At 34.0% G+C, this 23,369-nt stretch overlaps 1 protein-coding gene across 2 annotated transcripts; it reads left to right on the top strand.

The window, feature by feature from the left end:
* Positions 1-210: 210 nt before the first annotated feature.
* On the top strand, positions 211-22,039 carry LOC120193719. 2 transcript variants are annotated; one of them, XM_039196159.1, is made up of 10 exons: positions 211-216; positions 2,658-2,661; positions 19,201-19,401; positions 19,541-19,618; positions 19,706-20,069; positions 20,214-20,326; positions 20,535-20,699; positions 20,829-20,968; positions 21,469-21,561; positions 21,650-22,039. In XM_039196159.1, the coding sequence occupies exons 3-10, from the start codon at positions 19,201-19,203 to the stop codon at positions 21,807-21,809; spliced, it is 1,314 nt and encodes a 437-aa protein (XP_039052090.1). In that variant the 5' UTR covers positions 211-216; positions 2,658-2,661; the 3' UTR covers positions 21,810-22,039. The 2 variants fall into 2 exon arrangements, with proteins under 2 accessions (XP_039052090.1, XP_039052089.1); XM_039196158.1 differs by lacking the exons at positions 211-216; positions 2,658-2,661 and adding an exon at positions 18,838-19,020 and having other exon boundaries at positions 19,245-19,401.
* The last annotated feature ends 1,330 nt before the right edge of the window (positions 22,040-23,369 follow it).

Here is a 23,369-nt window from a genome sequence, read left to right as displayed (position 1 = left end):
TTTCCAACCTCCTGTTACTTCAACTCCAAAAATGAATGTTGCGAAAGAGTTGAAGGGATTAGGAGCTTCAGAGTTTAAAGGGGAAGCCAATGAAGGTCCTGTTATTGCGGACCTTTGGCTTAATGACATGAAAGTCATGCTTACGGGACTTCATTGTTCCGATGCTGAGAAGCTGGATGAAGTAATTTTCTTGTTGAGAGGACAAACAAGGATCTGGTGGACCAATGTTACATTGAGGATATCTAATACCCAAGTAACTTGGTCATTATTTTTAGAAGAATTCAAGCATAAGTACATTGGAGATCAATTTTTTCGTCAAATGAAGCAAGAGTTCATGAATTTGAAGCAATTAAATCACACTGTATATGAATACGAGTTTGAATTCAATAAGTTGAGCCGCTTTGCTGCCGAGCTAGTTCCTACTGAAAAAGATGCTTGTGAGTGGTTTGTAGAGGGTTTACGTCCTCGATTAAAGGAAACTTTGATTGTCTTGAATTTACCATCATTTCAAGAAGTAGTTAACCGTGCCAATGCTCTGGAAAGAGCTCAGAATGAGAGGTTTGAAAATTCAAGAGCTCAGACAGTCAAAAGAACGTATGTTTCTTCGAGTTCCGCACCATCAAAAAGGGGCAGAGATGCTGGTTTTCGACCCCAGGTTAGATCACAATCAGTGGCATCCTCCGCTAGAGGATCAAATCAAATGAGAGGTAGACAAACTCAGTCAGTGGAATCTGAAGCTGGAAGAACTAATCAGAATCAAGCCAGACAATGCCCGCATTGTGGAAAGAATCATTTAGGGGTATGTCAGATGATTTTTGGAGTCTGCTATAGATGTGGAGACGCCAGACATTTCGTTCGAGATTGTCCAATGTCAACCAGTGAATCTGTATAGCCAGAGAGGTCTGTTTCTGTAGCCCAGAGGGGAAGAGGTAGAGGCAGAGGAAGAAGTCAGTCAGAGTCCTCTGCTCAACAGGAGATACACTCCACTGCTCTAGTGTACAACCTCAAGACCAATGAGGATTGTGATGACCTAGATATTTTAATAGGTACCTTTCTATTTTTTGACAATGGTGTTATTGTATTGATTGATCCGGGGTCTACATATTCATATATTACTAGTATGTTAGTAAGAGAATTGAACATTCCTTTAGAAACTACTAGTAATGAAGTAATAGTGACGAATCCACTAGGGCACAGTGCTCAGGTAAATATGGTGAGCCGAGGGTGTCCCATAAGGATTCAGGGAATTGAATTCCCTGCTAATCTGATGGAATTACCTTTTGACGAATTCGAAGTGATACTGGAGATGGATTGGTTATATCGTTATTATGCTGATATCGATTGTAGATTGAAAAGAGTGACATTGAGAAGTTCCGAAGGAATAGAAGTTATTGTATTTAGTGAAAGATGGAATCCATTAGCAAGTGTGATTTCAGTGATGACTGCAAAGAAGTTACTGCTACAGGGATGTCAAGGGTTTTGCTAATGTACTGGATGTTAGAACCAAGGAGAAAGGGATTGAAGAGATTCCTATAGTCAGAGAGTTTCTCGATGTATTTCCTGCAGAGTTGCCAGGTTTACCCTCCTGACAGAGAGGTAGAATTCCAAATTGAGATAATACCAGGAACAACGCCCATTGCAATGGCACCATACATAATGGATCCAAAGGAATTACAAGAATTAATGATTCAATTAAAGGAGTTATTGGACAAAGGGTTTATTAGACCAAGTGTATCACCTTGGGGAGCTCCAGTTCTATTTGTTAAGAAGAAATATGGATCAATGCGTCTTTGTATCGATTACAGACAACTCAATAAAGTGACCATCAAGAACAAGTATCCACTTCCCCGAATCAAAGATTTATTTGATCAATTAAAGGAAGCTTCAGTGTTCTAAAAAATTGATCTACGTTCGGGTTATCATCAATTCAAGATTCAAGAAAAAGACATTTCGAAAATGGTGTTTAGAACAAGATATGGTCATTATGAATTTATCGTGATGCCGTTTGGAGTTACGAATGCACCAGCTGCTTTTATGGATTTAATGAACATAATTTTCCAACCGTATTTAGATCAGTTTGCTGTGGTGTTTATTGATGATATTTTAATATATTCAAAGTCAGAAGAAGAGCATAGTTCACACTTACAGATTGTTTTACAGATTTTACGGGACAAGAAGCTTTATGCAAAATTTTCTAAATGTGAATTCTGGTTGAATGAAGTGGCATTCCTTGGACATGTAAGTTCTGCAGAAGGAGTTTGAGTGGATCCCCCAAAAGATTAAAGCTATTATGGAGTGGGAAGTTCCAAAGAATATATCAGAAGTTAGAAGTTTTCTAGGGTTAGCTGGTTATTATCGAAGGTTTGTTAAAACCTTTTCGATTATAGCATTACCCCTGACTAAACTGTTGAAAAAGGAAGTAAAATTTGTTTGGACTCAAGAATGTCAAGAGAGTTTTGAAAAGTTAAAGAAGATTCTTACAAAAGCTCCAGTGTTAGTTCAACCTGAGTCTGGAAAGAACTTTATAGTGTATAGTGATGCGTCTCATAGTGGTTTGGGATGCGTATTAATGCAAGAAGGCAAAGTGGTAGCCTATGCTTCGAGACAACTAAAACCGTAGAAAAATTATCCAACACATGACCTAGAGATGGCGGCAGTAGTGTTTACTTTAAAGATCTGGCGTCACTACTTGTATGGTAAAAAATGCTACTTGTATACGGATCATAAGAGCTTAAAATACTTGATGACTCAGAAAGAGTTGAATTTAAGACAAAGAAGATGGGTGGAATTTCTCAAGGATTATGATGTGGTGATTGATTTTCATCCTGGAAAGGCAAATTTGGTAGCTGATGCCTTGAGTCGAAAGACGTTTGCAGCTTTGCGAACTCTTGATGCTAGATTATCTTTAAGAGAATATGGTGAAATTTGTCCAGAACTGACAGTCAAGCCCGTATGGCTAAATCGAATTAAAGAATTGCAAGTTAAAGATGAAAAGTGTTTAAAAGAGAATACAACAAATAAAGAATGGAGAGGGTACGGATTATAAGATTAAGTCTGATGAGAACTTGTATTATCAAGAAAGATTAGTAATTCCAGATGAAGATGAATTAAAGAATGATTTGTTAACGGAAGGTCATTGTAGTCCATTGACAATGCATCCGGGAGGGAACAAAATGTATATGGATCTCAAGAGTCGATATTGGTGGCCGGGAATGAAGAAAGACATTACGGAATTTGTATCAAAGTATTTGACTTGTCAACAAGTCAAATCTGAACATCAAGTTTCGTCAGGATTGTTACAACCGATTTTAATTCCTCAATGGAAATGGGAAAACATAACGATGGATTTTGTGACGGGTTTGCCTTTAACTCCGAACAAAAAGGATTCAATCTGGGTAATCGTGGATAGATTGACTAAGTCAGTCCATTTTATTCCAGTACGAACTGATTTCTCTATGGATAGGTATGCTGAGTTGTATATTAGAGAGATTATACGGTTGCATGGTGTACCTATTTCCATAGTTTTTGATCGGGATCCTAGATTCACATCACGGTTTTGGAAGTCATTACATAGAGCATTGGGAACTCGGTTAAACTTCAGTACAGCGTTTCATCCTTAAACCGATGGTCAATCCGAGCGAACTATTCAAATTCTGGAGGATATGCTAAGAGCTTGTGTTATTGAATTCAAAGGATCGTGGGGAAGGTATTTACCACTTGCTGAATTTGCATACAACAATAGTTATCAGTTAAGCATCAAAATGGCTCCCTATGAAGCTATATACGGAAGAAGATATTGTACGCCCTTGAACTGGTATGAACTTAAGGATCGAGAAGTTATTGGTCCTGAGTTGATTCAGAATACGAAAGAGAAAGTTCAAGTAATTCAGAATAATCTGAAAGATGCAGCTGATAGACAGAAATCGTATGCTGATTTAAAAAGGAAAGAAATTGAATTTCAAGTCGGAGATAAAGTGTTCTTGAAAGTGTCTCCGTGGAAGAAAATATTGAGGTTTGGACGTAAAGGAAAGTTGAGTCCTCGGTTCATTGGACCTTATGAGATTACTAAGAGGGTAGGATCAGTAGCATATCAATTAGTTTTGCCACCTGAAATGGAAAAGATACACAATGTTTTTCATGTCTCAATGCTTAGAAAATATAGATCTGATCCATCTCACATTGTGACTCCTGAAAAAATTGAAGTCCGACCAGATTTAACTTATGAGGAAGAACATGTTCAAATATTAGTTCACGAAGTCAAACAACTAAGGAACAAGACTATTCCATTGGTTAAGGTCTTGTGAAGGAATCACAAAGTAGAGGAAGCAACATGGGAACGTGAAGAGGACATGAGGATTAAGTACCCATACCTCTTTGCATAATGAAAAATTCGAGGACGAATTTTCTTAAGAGGGAAGAGTTGTAATATCCTCAATACCGGGTTAGTGACTTAATTATAAAGTTTCAGAATTTGGTGATTAAAGTGGAAGAATAGATAAGTTTAATGATTTATCTGGAAATAAATCATAAAAGTTGTTAGTAATTATTAAATGAATTAAAGGGCAAAATGGTCTTTTTATCTAAAAGATAATTATCTTATCTCTTTATTAAGAGATAAACATGTAGGGAGATATTTCTCCAGAACTTTCTCTTCTTCTTCTCTCATCCGTATCTCCAAGCTCAAAGGTGAGTCTTCTACTTAGTTAATTATTTGTTAAGTTTAAGATTGGGTTTGATCATTAGATGATAACTAAGCTTAAGGAAAGCTTATTTATCTTAAGATCAAAATTAAAGGAGATAGAGAAGATTAAAGATTAGAAGTTCTTAAATGAATCTTGGAATAGAGTTCATAACTAGAATTGAAAGTTATATTTGACTTGTCATCAATCTAGTTAATATACGAAGTGTTAAAAGCGGAATTCAAACATGTTGATTTATTAATGTCTTGAATTACATATGAAGGATAAGATTTGAAGGTTTAAGATGAAATAAATGAGTATAATTGGTTTAAGGATGTGTACTATAGTTAAGATGAAAAAGAGGATTAAACATGAAGGATTTAATCCAAAATGAATTTTCGGGTTCAAAAGAGGATTCTGGCAGAGTGCATCGATGCACATTCATAGTGCATCGATGCATCAAGGTTAAAACCCAGAATTTGTTTGAAGGGTATCGATGCATTGGTAGTGCATCGATGCACTCTTTTAAAATAAAAACATCGAATGCAATTCATGCATCGATGCATAAGTAGTGCATCGATCCCATAAATGAAACATCGAATGCCTTTATGCACCGATGCATCAGTAGTGCATCGATGCATACCTTCATTAAAAGATGAAATTTACTTTTCTCTTAGTCTAAAGAATGAACCATTAGAATATATTAGTTATAATACTGATATAGATCCATGTGCGATTATGTAGATACTAAAAGTAAGCTTATTCCGGAACGATCAAATGATTATAATCGAATCAAAGCAAAGCTAAGGTGTGTGCATACTATATGTATATTATAATGGAATAAGACTTGTGATAAGTCTAATCCCTATGTTATTTTAATACAGTAGTGTGAACATGCATACATGATAATTATTGTGATACAGCATAAGACATATATGTTCATGTGATATGATATGTGATATGACATGTTATATGAAAACATGATATGAAGTGATATGAGATACATGATCACAAGAGAAAGGATATGAGTACATGAACATATGAAATATAAAAATAATGCCTATAGTATACGATATGAGAACTATAGGTGTAATTGGCATGCCAAGAGTCGAGGGTATAATAGTCCTTTGGGATGTAGGGGTCCTACGGGACATAGATAATAGTCCTACGGGACGAATACTGAACTAAGGTTCGGTACCCCATGAGGGAATTGATACGAGCTGTGGTGACAGCATTAGTGCAAAACCTCAATGTACTCACATACCTCTATTCTCAATAATATACATGGGCTATACAATTGAAATGCAGATTTACAGTGAAAGTGATACAAAAAGGTAAGTTTCGTATGTGCATTATATGTTATCGTGCGATAGATACATGCATATTGAAATGTCATGATCCAATTGTAAGTATGAACATTCATAAGTTTATTGTTGCATATTCATTTATTGCCTCACTAAGTCTATGACTTAGCGTGTAAGTGATTTACACGTATGTACCAAGAATCAGGAAAAGTGGAAATAGAAGTAGCACGGACAACAATACTACTAAGAGATCAGATCAGAAGTAATTGACAAAGTATGTACTTGGTTATGTATAGAGTGTTGGCATGTAATAAGTGTTAATTATGAATACTCTGATCGGTTTTGTATTTTATGGTCTTATGTAAATTAAAGTATTTCGTTTTAATGAAAGTTTTAAAAATTTCCGGGATTTTCTATAAGAGTCAAAGTTTGAAAAGTCAACGTGACACCTCATACTTGTATTCGGGTCGGATATGAGTTAAGGGTGTTACATTTAATATCTTCTAACTCCATCATCCTTTGATTTTAAGATAACCTAAGCTTAATTATCATCTAATAATAAAAAACTAATCTTAAATTTAACAAGAAACTCAATAATCAGAAAACTCAGAAGAAAGAAGAAGAAAAGAACTCTGGAAGCCTTTGTGTTATCCCCTCTTCAACTCACGTGGATACATATATAACCCTTTTTTCTTATTTCCTTATAAATGACCTCTTTGACCTTCTATTCCTTATTCATTTCAATTCAATTTCATACAATAATTTATAAATAAATCTTATATAATTCAATCAATTCTATTTTAAATAACCAAATTATGAGACTTTATAATTTAGTCACTAACCCGGTATGGAGGATGTTACAAATCTTCCCCCTTAAGAAAATTCTTCCTCAAATTTTCATTACGCAAAGAGATAGGGGTACTTAATCCTCATGTCCTCTTCACGCTCCCATTTTGCTTCCTCTACTTTGTGATTCCTCCACAAGACTTTAACCAATGAAATAGTCTTGTTTCTTAGTTGTTCAACCTCATGAGCTAGTATTTGAATAGGTTCCTCTTAATAAGTCAAATTTGGTTGAACCTCGATCTCTTCAGTATTCACGATATAGGATGGATCATATCGATACTTCCGAAGCATTGAGACATGAAAGACATTGTGTATCTTTTCATTTCAGATGGCAAAGCTAGCTGATATGCTACTGATCCTACTCTCTTAATAATCTCATAGGGTCCAATGAACCGAGGACTCAATTTTCCTTTACGTCCAAATCTCAGAACCTTCTTCCAATGAGAAACTTTAAGAAACACTTTGTTTCCAACTTGATATTCTATTTCCTTTCTCTTTAAATCTGCATACGATTTCTGTCTATCAGCTGATGTTTTGATGTTACTCTGAATCACTTAAACTTTTTTTTCCATTTCCTGAATCAACTCGGGACCAATAATTTCTTTATCATTAAGCTCATACCAATTCAAGGGCGTACGACATCTTCTTCCATAAAGAGCTTTATAGGGAGTCATTTTGATGCTTAACTGATAACTATTGTTATATGCAAATTCAGCAAGTGGCAAATACCTTTCCCACGATCCTTTGAATTTAATTACGCATGCTCTTAGCATATCCTCCAAAACTTGGATAGTTCGCTCGGATTGTTCATCGGTCTGAGGATGAAATGTTGTACTAAAGTTCAACCGAGTTCCCAATGCTCCATGTAATGATTTTCCAAAATCGCGATGTGAATCTAGGATCCCGATCAGAAATTATTGAAACAGGTATACCGTGTAAACGTATAATTTTTCTAACATATAGATCGGTATATTTATCCATGGAGAAATCAGTTCGCACTGGGATAAAATGGGTTGACTTAGTCAATCTATCTACAATCACCCAGACTGAATCCCTTTTGTTCGGAGTTAAAGGTAACCCCATCACAAAATCCATTGTTACATTCTACCATTTCCACTGAGGAATTGATACTGATTGTAATAGTCCCGACGGAACCTGATAATCAGCTTTGACTTGTTGACAAGTCATACACTTTGATACAAATTCCGTAATGTCTTTCTTCATTCCAGGCCACCAATATCGACTCTTAAGATCCATATACATTTTGTTTCCTCCTAGGTGCAGCGTTAATGGACTACAATGAGCTTCTGTTTATAAATCATTCTTTAACTCATCATCATTTGTAATCACCAATATCCCTTGATAATACAAGTTCCCATCCAACTTGATTTCATAATCATTTAGCTTTTCATTCTTAAATTGTTGCAATTTCTTCAAACATATTTCATCTTTAGCCTGCAATACTCTAATTCGATCTAGCCATGATGGATTGAGAGCCAATTCCGCACATATGGCACTGTCTCCTCTTAACGATAGTCTAACATCCAAAACTCGTAAAACTGCAAACGTCTTTCGACTTAAGGCATCCGCTACCACATTCGCTTTCCCTGGATGAAAATCGATCACTACATCATAATCCTTGAGAAATTCCACCCATCTTCTCTGTATTAAATTCAACTCTTTCTGAGTCATCAAATACTTTAAACTCTTATGATCCATATACAAGTAGCACTTTTCACCATACAAGTAGTGACGCCAGATCTTAAGAGCAAACACTACTGCCGCCATCTCCTGATCGTGTATAGGATAATTCTTATCGTGTGGTTTTAGTTACCTCGAAGCATAGGCCACTACTTTGCCTTCTTGCATTAACACACATCCCAAACCGTTATGAGACGCATCACTGTACACTACAAAGTTCTTGCCAGTCTCGGGTTGAATCAACACTGGAGCTTCTGTCAAAATCTTTTTTAACCTTTCAAAACTCTCTTGACATTCGTGGGTCCACAAAAATTTTATCTCCTTTCTCAACAGCTTAGTTAGGGGTAATGCTATTATGGAAAAAATTTTAACGAACCTTCGATAATAACCAGCTAATCCCAGAAAACTTCTAACTTCTGATACATTATTTGGAACTTCCCACTCCAGAATAGCTTTAATCTTTTGAGAACCCACTCGAACTCCATCTGCAGAAATTACATGTCCAAGGAATGTCACTTCACTCAACCAGAATTCACATTTAGAAAGTTTAGCATAAAGCTTCTCATCCCGTAAAATCTGCAAGACAAATTTCAAATGGGAACTATGTTCTTCCCCTGACTTTGAATATATTAAAATATCATCAATGAAAACCACCACGAACTGATCCAAATAGGATTGGAATATCTTGTTCATTAAATCCATGAAAGCAGTTGGTGCATTCGTAACTCCAAACGGTATCACGATAAACTCATAATGACCATACTTCGTTCTAAACGTCGTCTTTAGAACATCTTTCTTTTAAATCTTCAATTGGTGATAACCCGAACATAAATCAATTTTCGAGAATACTGAACTCCCTTTAATTGATCAAAGTCGTCGATTCGAGGAAGTGGATATTTATTCTTGATAGTCACTTTATTGAGTTGCCTGTAGTTAATGCAGAGACGCATTGAACCATCTTTCTTCTTAACAAACAAAAGTAGAGCTCCCCATGGTGAGACACTCAGTCTAATAAAACCTTTATCCAGCAATTCTTGTAATTGAATCTTTAATTCTTGTAACTCTTTTGGAGCCATTCTGTATAGTGCCATTGCAATAGGTGAAGTTCCATACATTATTTCAATATGGAATTCCACTTCTCTATCTGGAGGCAAACCCGGTAACTGTTCAGGAAAAATGTCAGAAAACTCTCTGACTATAGGAATTTCGTCAATCCTTTTCTCCTTGGTTCTAACATCCAATACATTAGCAATGAACCCTTGACATCCCTGTAACATTAACTTCTTCTCCAACATTACTGAAATTACATTTGCCAATGGATTCCATCATCACTAAATACCACCACACCCCTTCGACTTCACATCGTTACTCTTTTCTTTCTACAGTCAACATTAACATAGTAACGATATAACCAGTCCATTCCCAGTATCACATCGAATTCGTCAAAAGGTAATTCCATCAGATTAGCAGGAAATTCAATTCCCTGAATCCGTATGGGACATTCTCGACTCACCATATTTACACGAGCACTGTACCCTAATGGATTCGTCACTATCACCTCATTGCTAGTAGTTTCTAACGGAATGTTCAATTCTCTCACTAACTTACTAGTAATATATGAATGTGTAGACCCGTATCCATCAATACCATAACATATTTCAAACAATAAATGCACCTATGCAGAAATATACCTCTCTAGTTGTGTAGAATCATCGGCTACCCTGGGACAATCCCGAACAAAATGTCCGGTCTCCCCACATCTAAAACAAGCTCCAGAAATTATCCTACATATCCTTGAATAATTCTTTCCACAATGTGGGCATTGTTTGACTTGACTCTGATTAGCTCTCCCAGCTCCAGATCCCACTGACTGAGTTTATCTATCTCTCATCAGATTCGATCCTCTAGCGGAGGATGCCACTGACTCTGATCTCCCTTGGGGTCGAAAACCAATATCTTTGCCCCTTTTTGATGGTGCAGAACTTGAAGAAGCACCCGTTCTTTTGACTGTCTGAGCTCTTGAATTTTCAAATCTCTCATTCTGAGCTCTTTCCAAAGCTTTGGCACGATTGACTACCTCTTGAAACGAGGATAGATTTAATACAATCAACATTTCCTTTAACCGAGGACGTAACCCCTCTACGAACCATTCACAAGCATCCTTATCTATAGGAACAAGCTCGGCAGCAAAGCGGCTCAACTAATTGAATTCACACTCGTACTCATATACAATGTGATTCCATTGCTTCAAATTCATGAACTCTTGTTTCATCTGTTGACCAAATTAATCTCCGATGTACTTATGCTTGAATTCTTCTAAAAATAATGACCAATTTACTTGGTTGCTAGACACTATCAATGTAACATTGGTCCACCAGATCCTTGTTTGCCCTCTTAACAAGGAAATTACTCCATCCAGCTTCTCAGCATCGGAACAATAAAGTCCCTCAAGCATGACTTTCACGTCATTAAGCCAAAGGTCCGCAGTAACAGGACCTTCCTCAGCTTCCCCTCTAAACTCAGGAGATTTTAAACCCTTAAACTCTTTCGCGACATTCATTTTCGGAGTTGAAATAGTAGGAGGTTGGAAACGCGTCAATACCGCATCTAACGTTCTAAATAATAATCTTGTTCATTCACAGGCACTCCAGAGAGGGTATGTTCTTCACTCTGCCTGGCCAGGGCAGATGAATTGCTACTTTCAGCGGGTCTATCATCTCCCGTTTCATTTCTAGAACTATCATGTCCGGACATCTATTAAGACACAATAATATCATTCTATTAGCAAAACAACATACTTATTATTCTATCAGATCATAAGTTTTCACTAATTTGTTGTCATATATACATTATAAGACCCTCTAGACTTCGGTTTATGTTGAGAATCGACTAAACTGTATCTCTGATACCATTAAATGTAATACCCCTAACCCGTATCCTACCCGAATATGAGTCCTATGTGTCACATTAACTTTTCAAACTTTGCCACTTAAAGAAAAACAGAGAAATTTTAAACTTTCATTAAAACAAAATACATTAATTTACATAAAAGAGATCACAAAATACAAAATCGACCAGAGTATTCGTAATTAACAACTTATTACATGCCAACACTCTATACACAACCCAAAATACCTACTTTGCCAATTACTTCTGATCTGATCTTTTAGTAGATCTTTCTTGCCACTTCTAGTACTGTTCTTCTTGTTTCCTGGTACCTACGTGTAAATCACTTACACGCTAAGTCATAGACTTAGTGAGGCAATAAATAAACATGTAGCTATAGATTCATGAATATGCATTCTTGCCATTTGATCATGACATTTCAATATACATGTATATATTTCACTATAACCGATATAATCATGTCATGTACATATGAAACTTATTTTCTTGTATCACTTTCACCTTAATTTATCTTTCAATTGCCCATGTACATTATCGAGAACAGAGGTATTTGAGTATTGTGTCACCATAGCTCAATAATTTCCCTCATGGGGCACCGAACATTTGTTCAGTATTTGTCCCGAAGGACCACTATGTCCTGAAGGACCACTGGATACGTCCCGAAAGACCACTGGATACGTCCCGAAGGACCACTGGATACGTCCCGAAGGACTAATATATCCTCTACTCTTTGCATGCCAACTATACCTATAGCTCTCGTATCATATAACATGGGCTTTAATATGATAATCTATATTTCTATCTCTTTCATCATTTCATATAAACCCATAATCTTTTCCATTATTTCACATACCTGGATTATATTCTCTGGCAATGATATCGTTCATTCATGTCTATCAACATATAATGAATTATGCATGCAATCACTATTACAATAGTATATGTATGCATATACATGGGTATGGAATCATTAATTCAACTATCGGAGATAGACTTATCACAAGTCTTGTCTCTATACACTTTAACTATAAAATGAACTCACCTTAGCCTTGCTTTGATTCGATTCTAATCCTTCGATTATTCTAGAATAAGATTACGCTCTAAATCTACATAGTAATACATTGATACTTATCAGCATACGAATTGATATATTCCAAACTATTAATCCTTAGGCTAAAAAAAGCTATTTCCATCTCTTATTGAAGGTATGCATCGATGCACTACACCATGTATCGATGCATCCCTTGACGGGTGCATCGATGCACTACCCATGCATCAGTGCATAAATCCTATTCGATGTTTGTATTTTAAGAAGGTGCATCGATGCCACTCCTTATGCATCGATGCATTAATGGCATTCGATGCATTTATTTTAAATGAGTGCATCGATACACTCCATGTGCATCGATGCACCTTCAACAAATTCTAGGATTTTCTCTTGATGCATCGGTACACTTTGAATGTGCACCAATGCACTCTGCCCAGAATTCATTTCTTGAACACGAAAACTTATCCATTCAGCTTAAATCTTCATGTTTCATCCCCTTTTATATTCTTAACTCCAGTACACATACTTAAACCAATCTATACTCATTTATTCATCAAACCTCAGAATCCATCCTTCTTGTGAATCCCAGAATATACCAACTTGCAACATGATTTAATTCCACTTTTAACCCTTAATATGTCTTAACTAGATTGATGACAAGTCAAATTTAACTTCCAATTCTAGATATGAATTCTATTCCAAGATTTCATTCAAGAACCTCTAATCTTTAATCTCTTCTAACTCCATCATCCTTTGATTTTAAGATAACCTAAGCTTTCCTTAAGCTTAGTTATCATCTAATAATCAAAAACCAATCTTAAATTTAACAAGAAACTCAATAATCAGAAAACTCAGAAGAAAGAAGAAGAAAATAACTCTGGAAGCCTTTGTGTTCTCCCCTCTTCAACCCACGTGGATACATATATAACCCTTCTTTTATTTTTTCCTTGTAAATGACTTCTTTGCCCTTCTATTCCTTCTTCTTTTCAATTCAATTCTATACCTTCTATTCCTTCTTCTTTTCAATTCAATTCTATACAATAATTTACAAATAAATCTTTATACTATTCAATCATTCTATTTTAAATCACCAAATTACGAGACTTTACAATTTAGTCACTAACCTGGTATTGAGGATGTTACAATGATACCTTTTAAATGAGGTGTCAAAAATATTTTATAATAAGGATTAATTTGTTAAATTTGAAATTATGAGAGATTTACAATGTCTTTTTACCAAAATTTATTATGGAAATAATTAAAGATAATGTCAAAATTTTCGTTTGCAACTTTCTCTGCCACTTTGTCGAGAATCAAACGGAAAATTTGATTTTCCTTTGAATGCAAATATCATTAGGTCACAGAAATTGTACATGAACATACCTAAATGATATTTAGGTGTAGATCCCTAAATTTTGAGACATTGTGACGTGCCATAAGCTACACTTGTACGTGAATGAGTTTGTGATTAAGAATTCAAGTCTCTTCTACTGAGAATATTATAGTGGACTGGTCTTTAAGCAAGACATCATATAGATAGAACCGTTTATCGATTTGAACTTCGTAAAAAATCGTTTGTGTTTTGGTTTACATTTTAATTTATCTAATGGTTCAGCCAGTTAAGCACTATTCGAGACAATTACATTATCACTCTATAATAACCAAACTCGACCATTACTAACACAACCCTAGTTTTGTAAGGATATAAGAGGGAACCGCTTTATACTCAACAACATTACTTGAGAGTAGGAACCTGTTGCTTGATCTGAAAATAAAAGGCTTTATAGGTTTGTGGATTGTAACCTATTTCACATGTGTAAAAACAACCGAAGAAGAAAGCTGCATAAAATCATTAGTGATCACAACAGTGGTGGATCCACATTAGGTTTAGGGTGGACACGTGTCTACTTTAAATTTTTTTTTTTTATTTATTTTATTAGTTGTGTCAAACTCATAAAAAAATTATGTCATCAATATGTATATTCAACTTAAAAAATATTTTTTAACGCGACCCTAGATCACAACCTTTCATTTTATTCTGCAGTAGAATCACAAGGCTTTAGCATTATCCTCAACAATTAACATTGTTTCCTCCTTACTAACAATCACAGCTTCCAATAGCAGTTAGCTAAATAAGAAATCCCAGTGTGAAGTGGAACATACCCAAAATTTAGAGAGAACCCAATTTTGGGCCACAACCACCAAATGAAAAAATAAAAAAAAATTATTTGATATATTAAAATAAATTTTAGGATAAATTATGTATTTAGTCACTGGCATATTCCAACAATTTCACTTTAATATTATTTTTCAAAATCCTACCTAACATTACATTTTAATTATGTTTTAGTCACTTGCTATTAAAAAATTATCTATAATGTCGATGTGTCACAAACTCACCATAAGTTAATGTTATATCATTATTGAAAATACTAAAAAATGTCATATCAACAATTTTATTTATTTTTTAAAAGTAAATGAATAAAATGAAATAATAAAATGATATTAAATATAATTTTACAAAAATAATCTGGTAATCAAAATGAAAATATAAAAATAGATGAAAGATGAGATGATAGGAGAGGATTGCTTAAATGGCCCCTTTGCTTCAACGGGATAGGAATGTGTGGATGGGCCACGGCACGACCCAGTATTTAACCGCCCTGAAGACGCCACGTCAACGCTTGTCATTTTCAGCAGTCTAGGCTATGATTATTGCCAACTGTCTTCACAAAACAAAACAAACCATATATTATTGTTTTCTTCTTCTTTTCCATGTATAAATACTAATGGCATAATGACTATGATCACGGATAGATTGAGAAGGCAGATAGAGTATTTATTCTTTTACGAATTTTAAATTATTATATCTTTAAATATTATTTTATATTTTTATTAAAAATTTATTTTATCTTTTAAATTTTTATAAATTCATTTATCTTAAAATTTATAAGTTTATCTTCTTAATATAAAATTCTACGGTTGTCCTATAATATAATATGGGATAAACTAATTTATTTAGATAATTTACTATTTATTTTTTAATATTAAAATATTAGTTGATTTGTGATGATCTTTTTTTTATACAAGTCATTTTTTAGGAAGATGTTTTTTTAATGAATTAATCGACTATTAAATATGTTTTCTACGCATCTTAAAACATTATAATTGAACGTAAAAAAAATCAGATTATATATGTTCTAACAAAATAAGAAAACAAAAAATTAGATAAAAATATAATACACAATTTTTAAAATAATAAAAAAATTATTTTTATTCAATAAAAACAGTGATTTAATTGAAAAAAAATTATATATAGAGGGGTATTATTGTAATTATTTCTAAATATATAAGGTAAAATTATATATATTTTCAGGTCGGTATTTTTCACCCTAAACTCGAACTAGATCCGACTCGAATATCACACTTAAAAAATCTGACCGACCCGACCAAAATAAAGTTTCACCCGACCCCGAAAATAATAAAAATATTTTTATTTAATATATAAATAAATTACCAAAAGATTGGTGAGGGTACTATAGTCAAATTTCAATTCCCTCCAACAAGGGAATTGAATTCCATCATAGAATGGATGAAATTCATTTTCCCTCATTTGATAGAAAATTAAAGTCGTGAGAGATTCCAATTCCTTTTGAAAACTTGAACCAAACATGAAAAATTGATGAAATTAGATTCCAACTCCCCCTAATTTCAAAATATTCATGCGAACCAAACGTCACATTAAATATTTGTGACAAATTGAGAGGTGTGTGTGGTTTTACATCTAAATTGATAAGATGACGTTATCATATTTAATTTATTTTTATTTATTAAGTTTTAGAATTTGAGTTGAAGAGAGATAAAAAATATTGGTTATGCAATTTTTTTTTATAATCTAAATCAGTTATGAGATAATATTTATTCAACAAACGAAATTATTTAAACTCAAAATTAAAAAAAGTAATAATAAATTTTTAACCACTAAAATAATTTAATGAATTTATTTTTCTTATAGACTTCAATTTATAATTTAAACAGAAGCATACCTGTCCTATCCATGGATCCCACATCTGATGGGAGGGTGGGTGAGATTAGCAGAATAGAAAATATAAAGAAAATGGAATTAAGGCGATGTAGAACCTCCATAATTCCATTAAAAGTTAAAACAAGGAGTTTATTATTACATGCTGCTCCCTGCATTGTTCTGCTGAGAATGAGGCGATAAACATCTGCCCATTGATCCTTTTGATTCCATTCCAAAAAAATTGACGTGTAATTTTATAATTTTTTTTAAATTTAAATCGAATTATAAAAAGAACAAGAATCACACAAATAAAATAAAACTTTTAATAGTTAATGTTTGATTTTGAAGTTTGACTTGACTTTATCAACTATGAAAAATGAAGAAAATAAGTGTGAGAACAAGTGGACTAAAATTTGGAAGTACGTACGCATGCGTAACCACTTAATTAAATTGAATATTTGTGAATAGGGTTGATTGATTGATTCAAATGATAAGTAATTTGATATTGCTTAAATAAGTTTTGAATACGAGATCTTATGTACGCAGAAAAATCTCGCTGAGAGACTCATCTACAAAAACTAAATATACGACGTGAGTCAATCCAGATTAATCAGAATGAAACTTTAAAACTGAGAGAACGATATTTTTTTTATGAATATTTGATATATGATTGATAATATTTTACATATAAATTTAATGAGGACAGATATAAGATTCGTTGAGTCAAATTCTTTATCATTTTAATTTTGACCTAAAATATTATTCACTTCACTCAAACTCAACCTGTCCTGAAAAATTATGTTATATCACCCGTCCCAAGCTCATCCCAGGATTTGAAATGTTATATATGAATTACTAATTGATTTTATTTATTTAACAATCAAATTTTCAAGAAATATTAATAAAAAAGTATTTAAAAATATTATAATATTTTATTTTATTGAAATAATCGATATTAATTGGACTTAAAAACTAACAAATTAGCTTTTAAAAAATAGAATCTTATTTCCATCCTTTATATTACCCCCTTTCTCAAGAAAATGGGATATGACTATGAAAGCAAAACAGTGTCTTCTCTGTGACCACTGTCATCCATTCTATTATTTTAAGGGTGTATTTGGTTTACGGAGTATAATGTATTTGGTTTACGGAGTATAAGATTACTAGTGAAAATAAAAGATTATCAGTGAAAATAAAAGATTATCAGGGAATATGATTACTAAGAATGTTGTATTTTATGTTTGTTTGATTTAGCAGGAATGTAAGATTATTGTGTTTGGTTAAAAGAATAAAAACTTGTTAGAATGTATATTTGATCAAATTGTACTTATTATATATTTATTTTTTTAACAAGTTAGAAAATATTTATATATTTTCTTTAAAAATTTAAATTCATAAAATTTATATAAATTTTTTTACAAAATTAAAAATATAAAAAGTTTAATGAAAGAGTAAGATTTTATTTTAACCCCTGAACTTCTTATAAAATTTTAATTATAGATTTTTTTTTGTAAATCTAAAATAATTTAAGGATAAATTTATAATTTAACCTTCGTAGAATTTTTATTATTCAATGACAGAATAAGGATATTTTTGAAAGAAATTTTTTTTAAGGGCATTTTAGTCCAAAACGCCGGTAATCCAATAATACTTAAGGAAAAAGAGGTAATGACATTCTCGATAATATACTTCAAAAAATCTACTATTAATAATGTAAGATTACCAGAAATAATATTTCCAACCACTTAAACGTAATAATACGAATTCTATTCTTATAAAAATCTCACATTCTCCACCAAACTCACCCTAAGTGCATTATTTTCATGCTGCAGCCTTATCCAACCCAAGCCCTTCACCAAGATTGGAACTTGATAGATACTCAATAATTTAAACAAGAATCAATTCCTTTTCTTTTTTTGTCCCATCGTTTACAAAACACTCTTCTTTTTTCTTTTCAAATATTTTAACTTCATATGCGAGTTTAAAAATCACGAGAAAATGAATATATGAACAGTAGATGATCAAAGATAAATAGCAGAAGATAAGGGAGAGTGAACTTAACGCTTGTACGTTTTTTTCTACATTTGTGATCCAGAAATCCGGCATTATGTTTCTTTATTTGATCAAAGATTAAATCTTTTTTCTTTTTAATATCACAGCCAAATTTAGGGAGGTAGAAGAAAGGAGCAACCTCCTCTTCCTTAGCTTGTAAATTTCAAAATTTTTACCAACCCTTTTCTTTATCTTCCTTGTTAGGCTCAACTTGCATTTCAGACAATTAGGAAAAGAAGGAAAAATAAAATTACTATTTTGGAATTTAGCTCCAACTTATTATGGATTTTGGTAATTCTGGTTCAGCTTTTTGTGCTTGCTTTAATTCATCTTCAACACCATACATGTGTTCTGGATTATTATTTCATCGCGTTTCGTCAGAGAAATGTTGTCCACATCGTATTTGGTGCCAACGGCAGCTATGGCTCATCCAACATTTCCAGATCATTGCTTTATCAGGTAATTCTCCAATATTGAACCTTTTTCTGTCTGTCTCTCTCTCACGAGTTTTTTGTGCTTAGGAATTGATTTTGGTAACTGGGTTTACTATAATTTTACTGTTGGCTACTTGGTTTTTATCATCAAAAAGGTTTGGGGATTAGGATATTTTCCCAGTAATAGTTGTTTAATGACGTAGAGATGGAAGATGGATGGAATATCCGTTTATTCTTTACGATCATCAGGTATGATCATCACCATCGTAATGATTACAAGGACTTGAGGAGGTGGAGGATTAGGACCAGTGCTGCTACTCCCGCTTCCGCTTGTGCTTACCCTCTTTTTTCCAATCAGATTCAGCTAACTAAAGACTCTTCTTCCCGTCACAAATTGTACCAGGAGGTTGATCTATAAACAATACGTACACATGCGTTGTTCTTCCATTCTGGATATCCACATATCCAATCATTGGTTTCATTATTTAGATTATCTTCCATTTCCATTTTCTGATTTTCTGTTGGGACTCAAATGAAACTCACAGGCTCTTAAGACTGCAAGGGACAAGTTCACTCGGGAGATCTCCTTCCAGTCCAAGGATAAAGACATATCTCTTGCTAAGGTACTAATGACATCTCTTTTGCAAGGGGTGAGATGCTTTAGATATTTAAGTTGCAGATTTTATTTTGTTCGATATCTTTTGGTGTAGGCTTTACTTTATGTTGCGGCTGAAGACGAGGCATTCGTGTCTTTTAACCGAGAGATGGATGCTCGCTCTCTCCTGAATGAAAGGAGTAATGTTTCTTCCTCATTGGAGACCAAAGACTGGGATTCTTTGCAGCAAATGCCTTTGGGTGGAAAGACCATACCTGAATGGCTAAGTGAGTTGGATGCGATTGGTAAAGAGGTCGAAGCAGAGCTAGTTTCAAGGGACATAGGCTGCCATCTGGTTGAAGTTTTGGAGGCAGTCAATTTAGTCCTTTTTGAGTCGAGAGGCTTGACAAGATCCCCCGTTGTTGTAGATTCTAAGCATCCATACTTACACTCAGTACTTGATTCCAGATGTGGCAGTGGTAAAGCCTCATTCTACTTCCTTTTTGTAGTAAGAATCACTTGCTGCAAAGCATTTTCCGTCTGAATTTTCTGAAAAACATATTCTTCCCGAGCAATTCATTTCCATTTTGGGCTGTCTACTAATCTGATTTTGTTAACTACAGCAATTTTGCTTAGCATAATTTACATTGAAATTTGTCGGCGACTTGGTCTAACCATTGTGGGATCTCGAGTTGGGGAAGATTTTTTGATATGGCCCCAGACAGGGTACCCAGAGGTACTTCAATCTTGAAAATTTATTGCTGCAGCTTAGTTTCATGGTACATGTTCTGTGTTCATACTTGCAGCAACGTATGTTTGATGTCTTAACCAATCCATTGTAATGTTCTCTGCGTATAAAAATTGCAAGCAGGCCTTTTTCTTTCGGTTGCTCACTCGCCTAAGTTCACTTTAAATGCGCGTAACTTCTACTCTTCTCTGTGTAGGAACTCTTCAAAGTGACTTCAGGACACAGCTTGTTTGCTATTGTCAATGGAAAGTGTGTGGAGGACCCTAGATCGATGGCATCAGATTTAACTGGTACTTCACTTTTAGGGCTCGAGATAGCTACCAACCGTGATATTATTGGGATTGCATTAGCCAATTTAATTGTAAGTCCTAATCTTCATCATCAAGTTGTATAACTAGTTCGTACTTTTTTAATTTATTCTAAAGCCATTAATGCCTCAAAGCAATTTCTTTCCTACGTATGAAATAAACTAACAAAAGGAAAAATGCAGAGGCTTCACTGGAAACGTGCTTCAAGATCAAATCATGGATTGATGCTGACTTCTCCCCTTAGGCATGTTCACGATGCCGGTGAGAAACCTAACATTATCGATGAATCCAATGTCCCTTTGTTGCGCCCCCAAGATCTTAGGTAAGTCATAATTTATTTTTATGATTTGTAGCATTGGCTTTCTTCCCAAAATTTGCCTTTCTGCAACATTTGCTCTTTTTAACTGCCACTCAACAATTTCATTATGCATTTCAAGCTGAATGAACGTCTAATATAGCAAAGGCCATGCTCTGCAACTTCGATTCACTTTTCCAATTTGCTCTCATTCTTTTCATTATAACTGTAACCTCTGTTTCTCTTTTGTGCTGATGTTTGGTAGTGGGATTTGGCCTTTGTTCTACTTAATGCTAGACTGGTAAAGAGCTGCAGTTTTGGAGATCACTCATCTACAAAACCTTTAACCGTCAAGAACTATTAATCTTTGTGCATTACGTAGAGTAGATACTTCTTTATGATGATTGTGTGAAATCAGAACATGATGTATCTTAAACATATTTCCCTTTATATACATTTTCACACCGACAATTTTAATGCCATATTTCTTCATAAATGGTAAGCTAAAAAAATGGGTGTATTTGCAGGCTAGCTATCATGGCTTCAGAAAGATTGTTGATTCTGCAGCCACACAACTGGGCACTGAGGAGAGACCATGGCATGATGCTGTATTATAATAGGTATGAATTCTAAAAATTATTCTCATCTTTTAAAAAGAAGGTTTGGGTGATGGATGGAACTAAATTCGATAACTAAAAAAACTGTCAGGGAATACGGCAAGGCGGTGCAAGAGCTTAGCATTTGCATGGCCTTTGCTCCGGAAGAAGAGGCGGAGATTCTCGAACCATTTGTCGAGAAGTTGCATTTAATGCGGCTGGAATCGTCGTGGAAGTCTATGGGACATGCAGGTCGACTGACGGTTCCTTGAGTTTTGTACATACCCAACATTCTCTCCCTCTGAAATGCTCCTTTATGTAGTTTAATGGATGAATTCTGCGATTGTGATTAGGCAGGCACGGGGTTTTTGATCACATGAACAGATGAACTCCGAAATATATAGAAACATGTATCGGAGATGTAAGCAAATTCTAAGTTGAACTTGTCTTGAACACACTCAAAACAAGGGAAATTGTCTGTCTTACCGGTCATGCTCCGGTGGCTCATTTGTTAATGGGGAAACCAATTATTAGTCGACTGACCATATTTTATGATGCTCGTATATAAAGAAGGATACATAATTTTACGTTAGAGGAGATGAATTTATAAAATTTAGGGACAAACAGGTCGTTTATATGGATGGCATGACATCCACATCTAAAACATACCTAAATCCGATTCCTATGGAGATTCCAGCATTATTCTTTGATCCAGAAGCTTATGCAAACCAATAAAACAATGGGGGGCTAAACTACATATATAGTCACTAAACTATAAAGGTGGTTCCATTTTTATCATTGAACTATAATTTTATTAATCAGATCACTTATCTATTTAAATAATATCAATTAAGTCATTGGTCATATTATTTAAATGATACCAATTAAGCTATTGACCATTAATAATTATCTGAAATGGCGACTTAATAGTTAAGTAAATTTATATAGTTATATATTTGATTCTTATTATTTATATATTTTATTAACTAAGTCTTAATCTTAATTTGATCCAATAAATTTAATACTCCAATCATATAGAACTAAATGTGAAATTACGTAAATTTATTTAACTAGCATATCAATAAATTCATAATATTAAAAGAATTTGAAAAATTAAATGACATGACTGATAAAATTCGTAGTTTCATGGTCTAATAAATAAAACTAACCTTATAGTTTAATGACTATACATGTAATTTACCCTATGGTTCTTCAATTTGTACATTACCAGAAATTCATGAATCATTCGTCAACTGTGCAGAGCGAGTTCCAATCCAAGGCTCTGGTACGTTTAGATTCGTCTTCTTGAGTTGCTGAAAATAAAAGCCCAAGCTATTTTGATGGAAATTGAAAGCTAATTGAGCTCCGTGCCCCGAAAGGTTTATGGAAATGCAAGTAACCGAATAGTCATGTTGGATTATAATGGGCTTAATTCCAGTATGGGCTTGAAAGCAAAACCCAGATTCCGGATTTATTGTCGCCCTCTTCATCTTTACCGTTCCCGCCAATCAATCTGCCCCTTTTTCACTCTTTGAGCACTGAGAGCACTACAATAATAACAACAAAACCCTATTCTCATATGTAATTGAATAAGGAGAGGTAGGATAGTAGACTGTTCCCAAATACCAATTTAAAAATAATTTTCGTGGAAGACCTCCGGCAGTCAAAAAATTAAAAATAAAGATAAAATACAATGCATGTTTAAATAAATAAATAAAATACGTAGTTGGACAATCTTCATATGCAGTCTTCATATACACGTCTGTAATGGGAAGTAATCCCTGTAAATATACCCCTGCGTAAAAATATCTGCATATAGACAGAAAAGTAAG

This window comes from Hibiscus syriacus, unplaced genomic scaffold, assembly GCF_006381635.1.
Source record: "Hibiscus syriacus cultivar Baekdansim isolate YM2019G1 unplaced genomic scaffold, ASM638163v2 tig00116996_pilon, whole genome shotgun sequence".
NCBI lineage: Eukaryota > Viridiplantae > Streptophyta > Magnoliopsida > Malvales > Malvaceae > Hibiscus > Hibiscus syriacus.
Note: the sequence above shows the minus strand (reverse complement) of the source record. Positions and strands in the feature narration are given on the sequence as shown.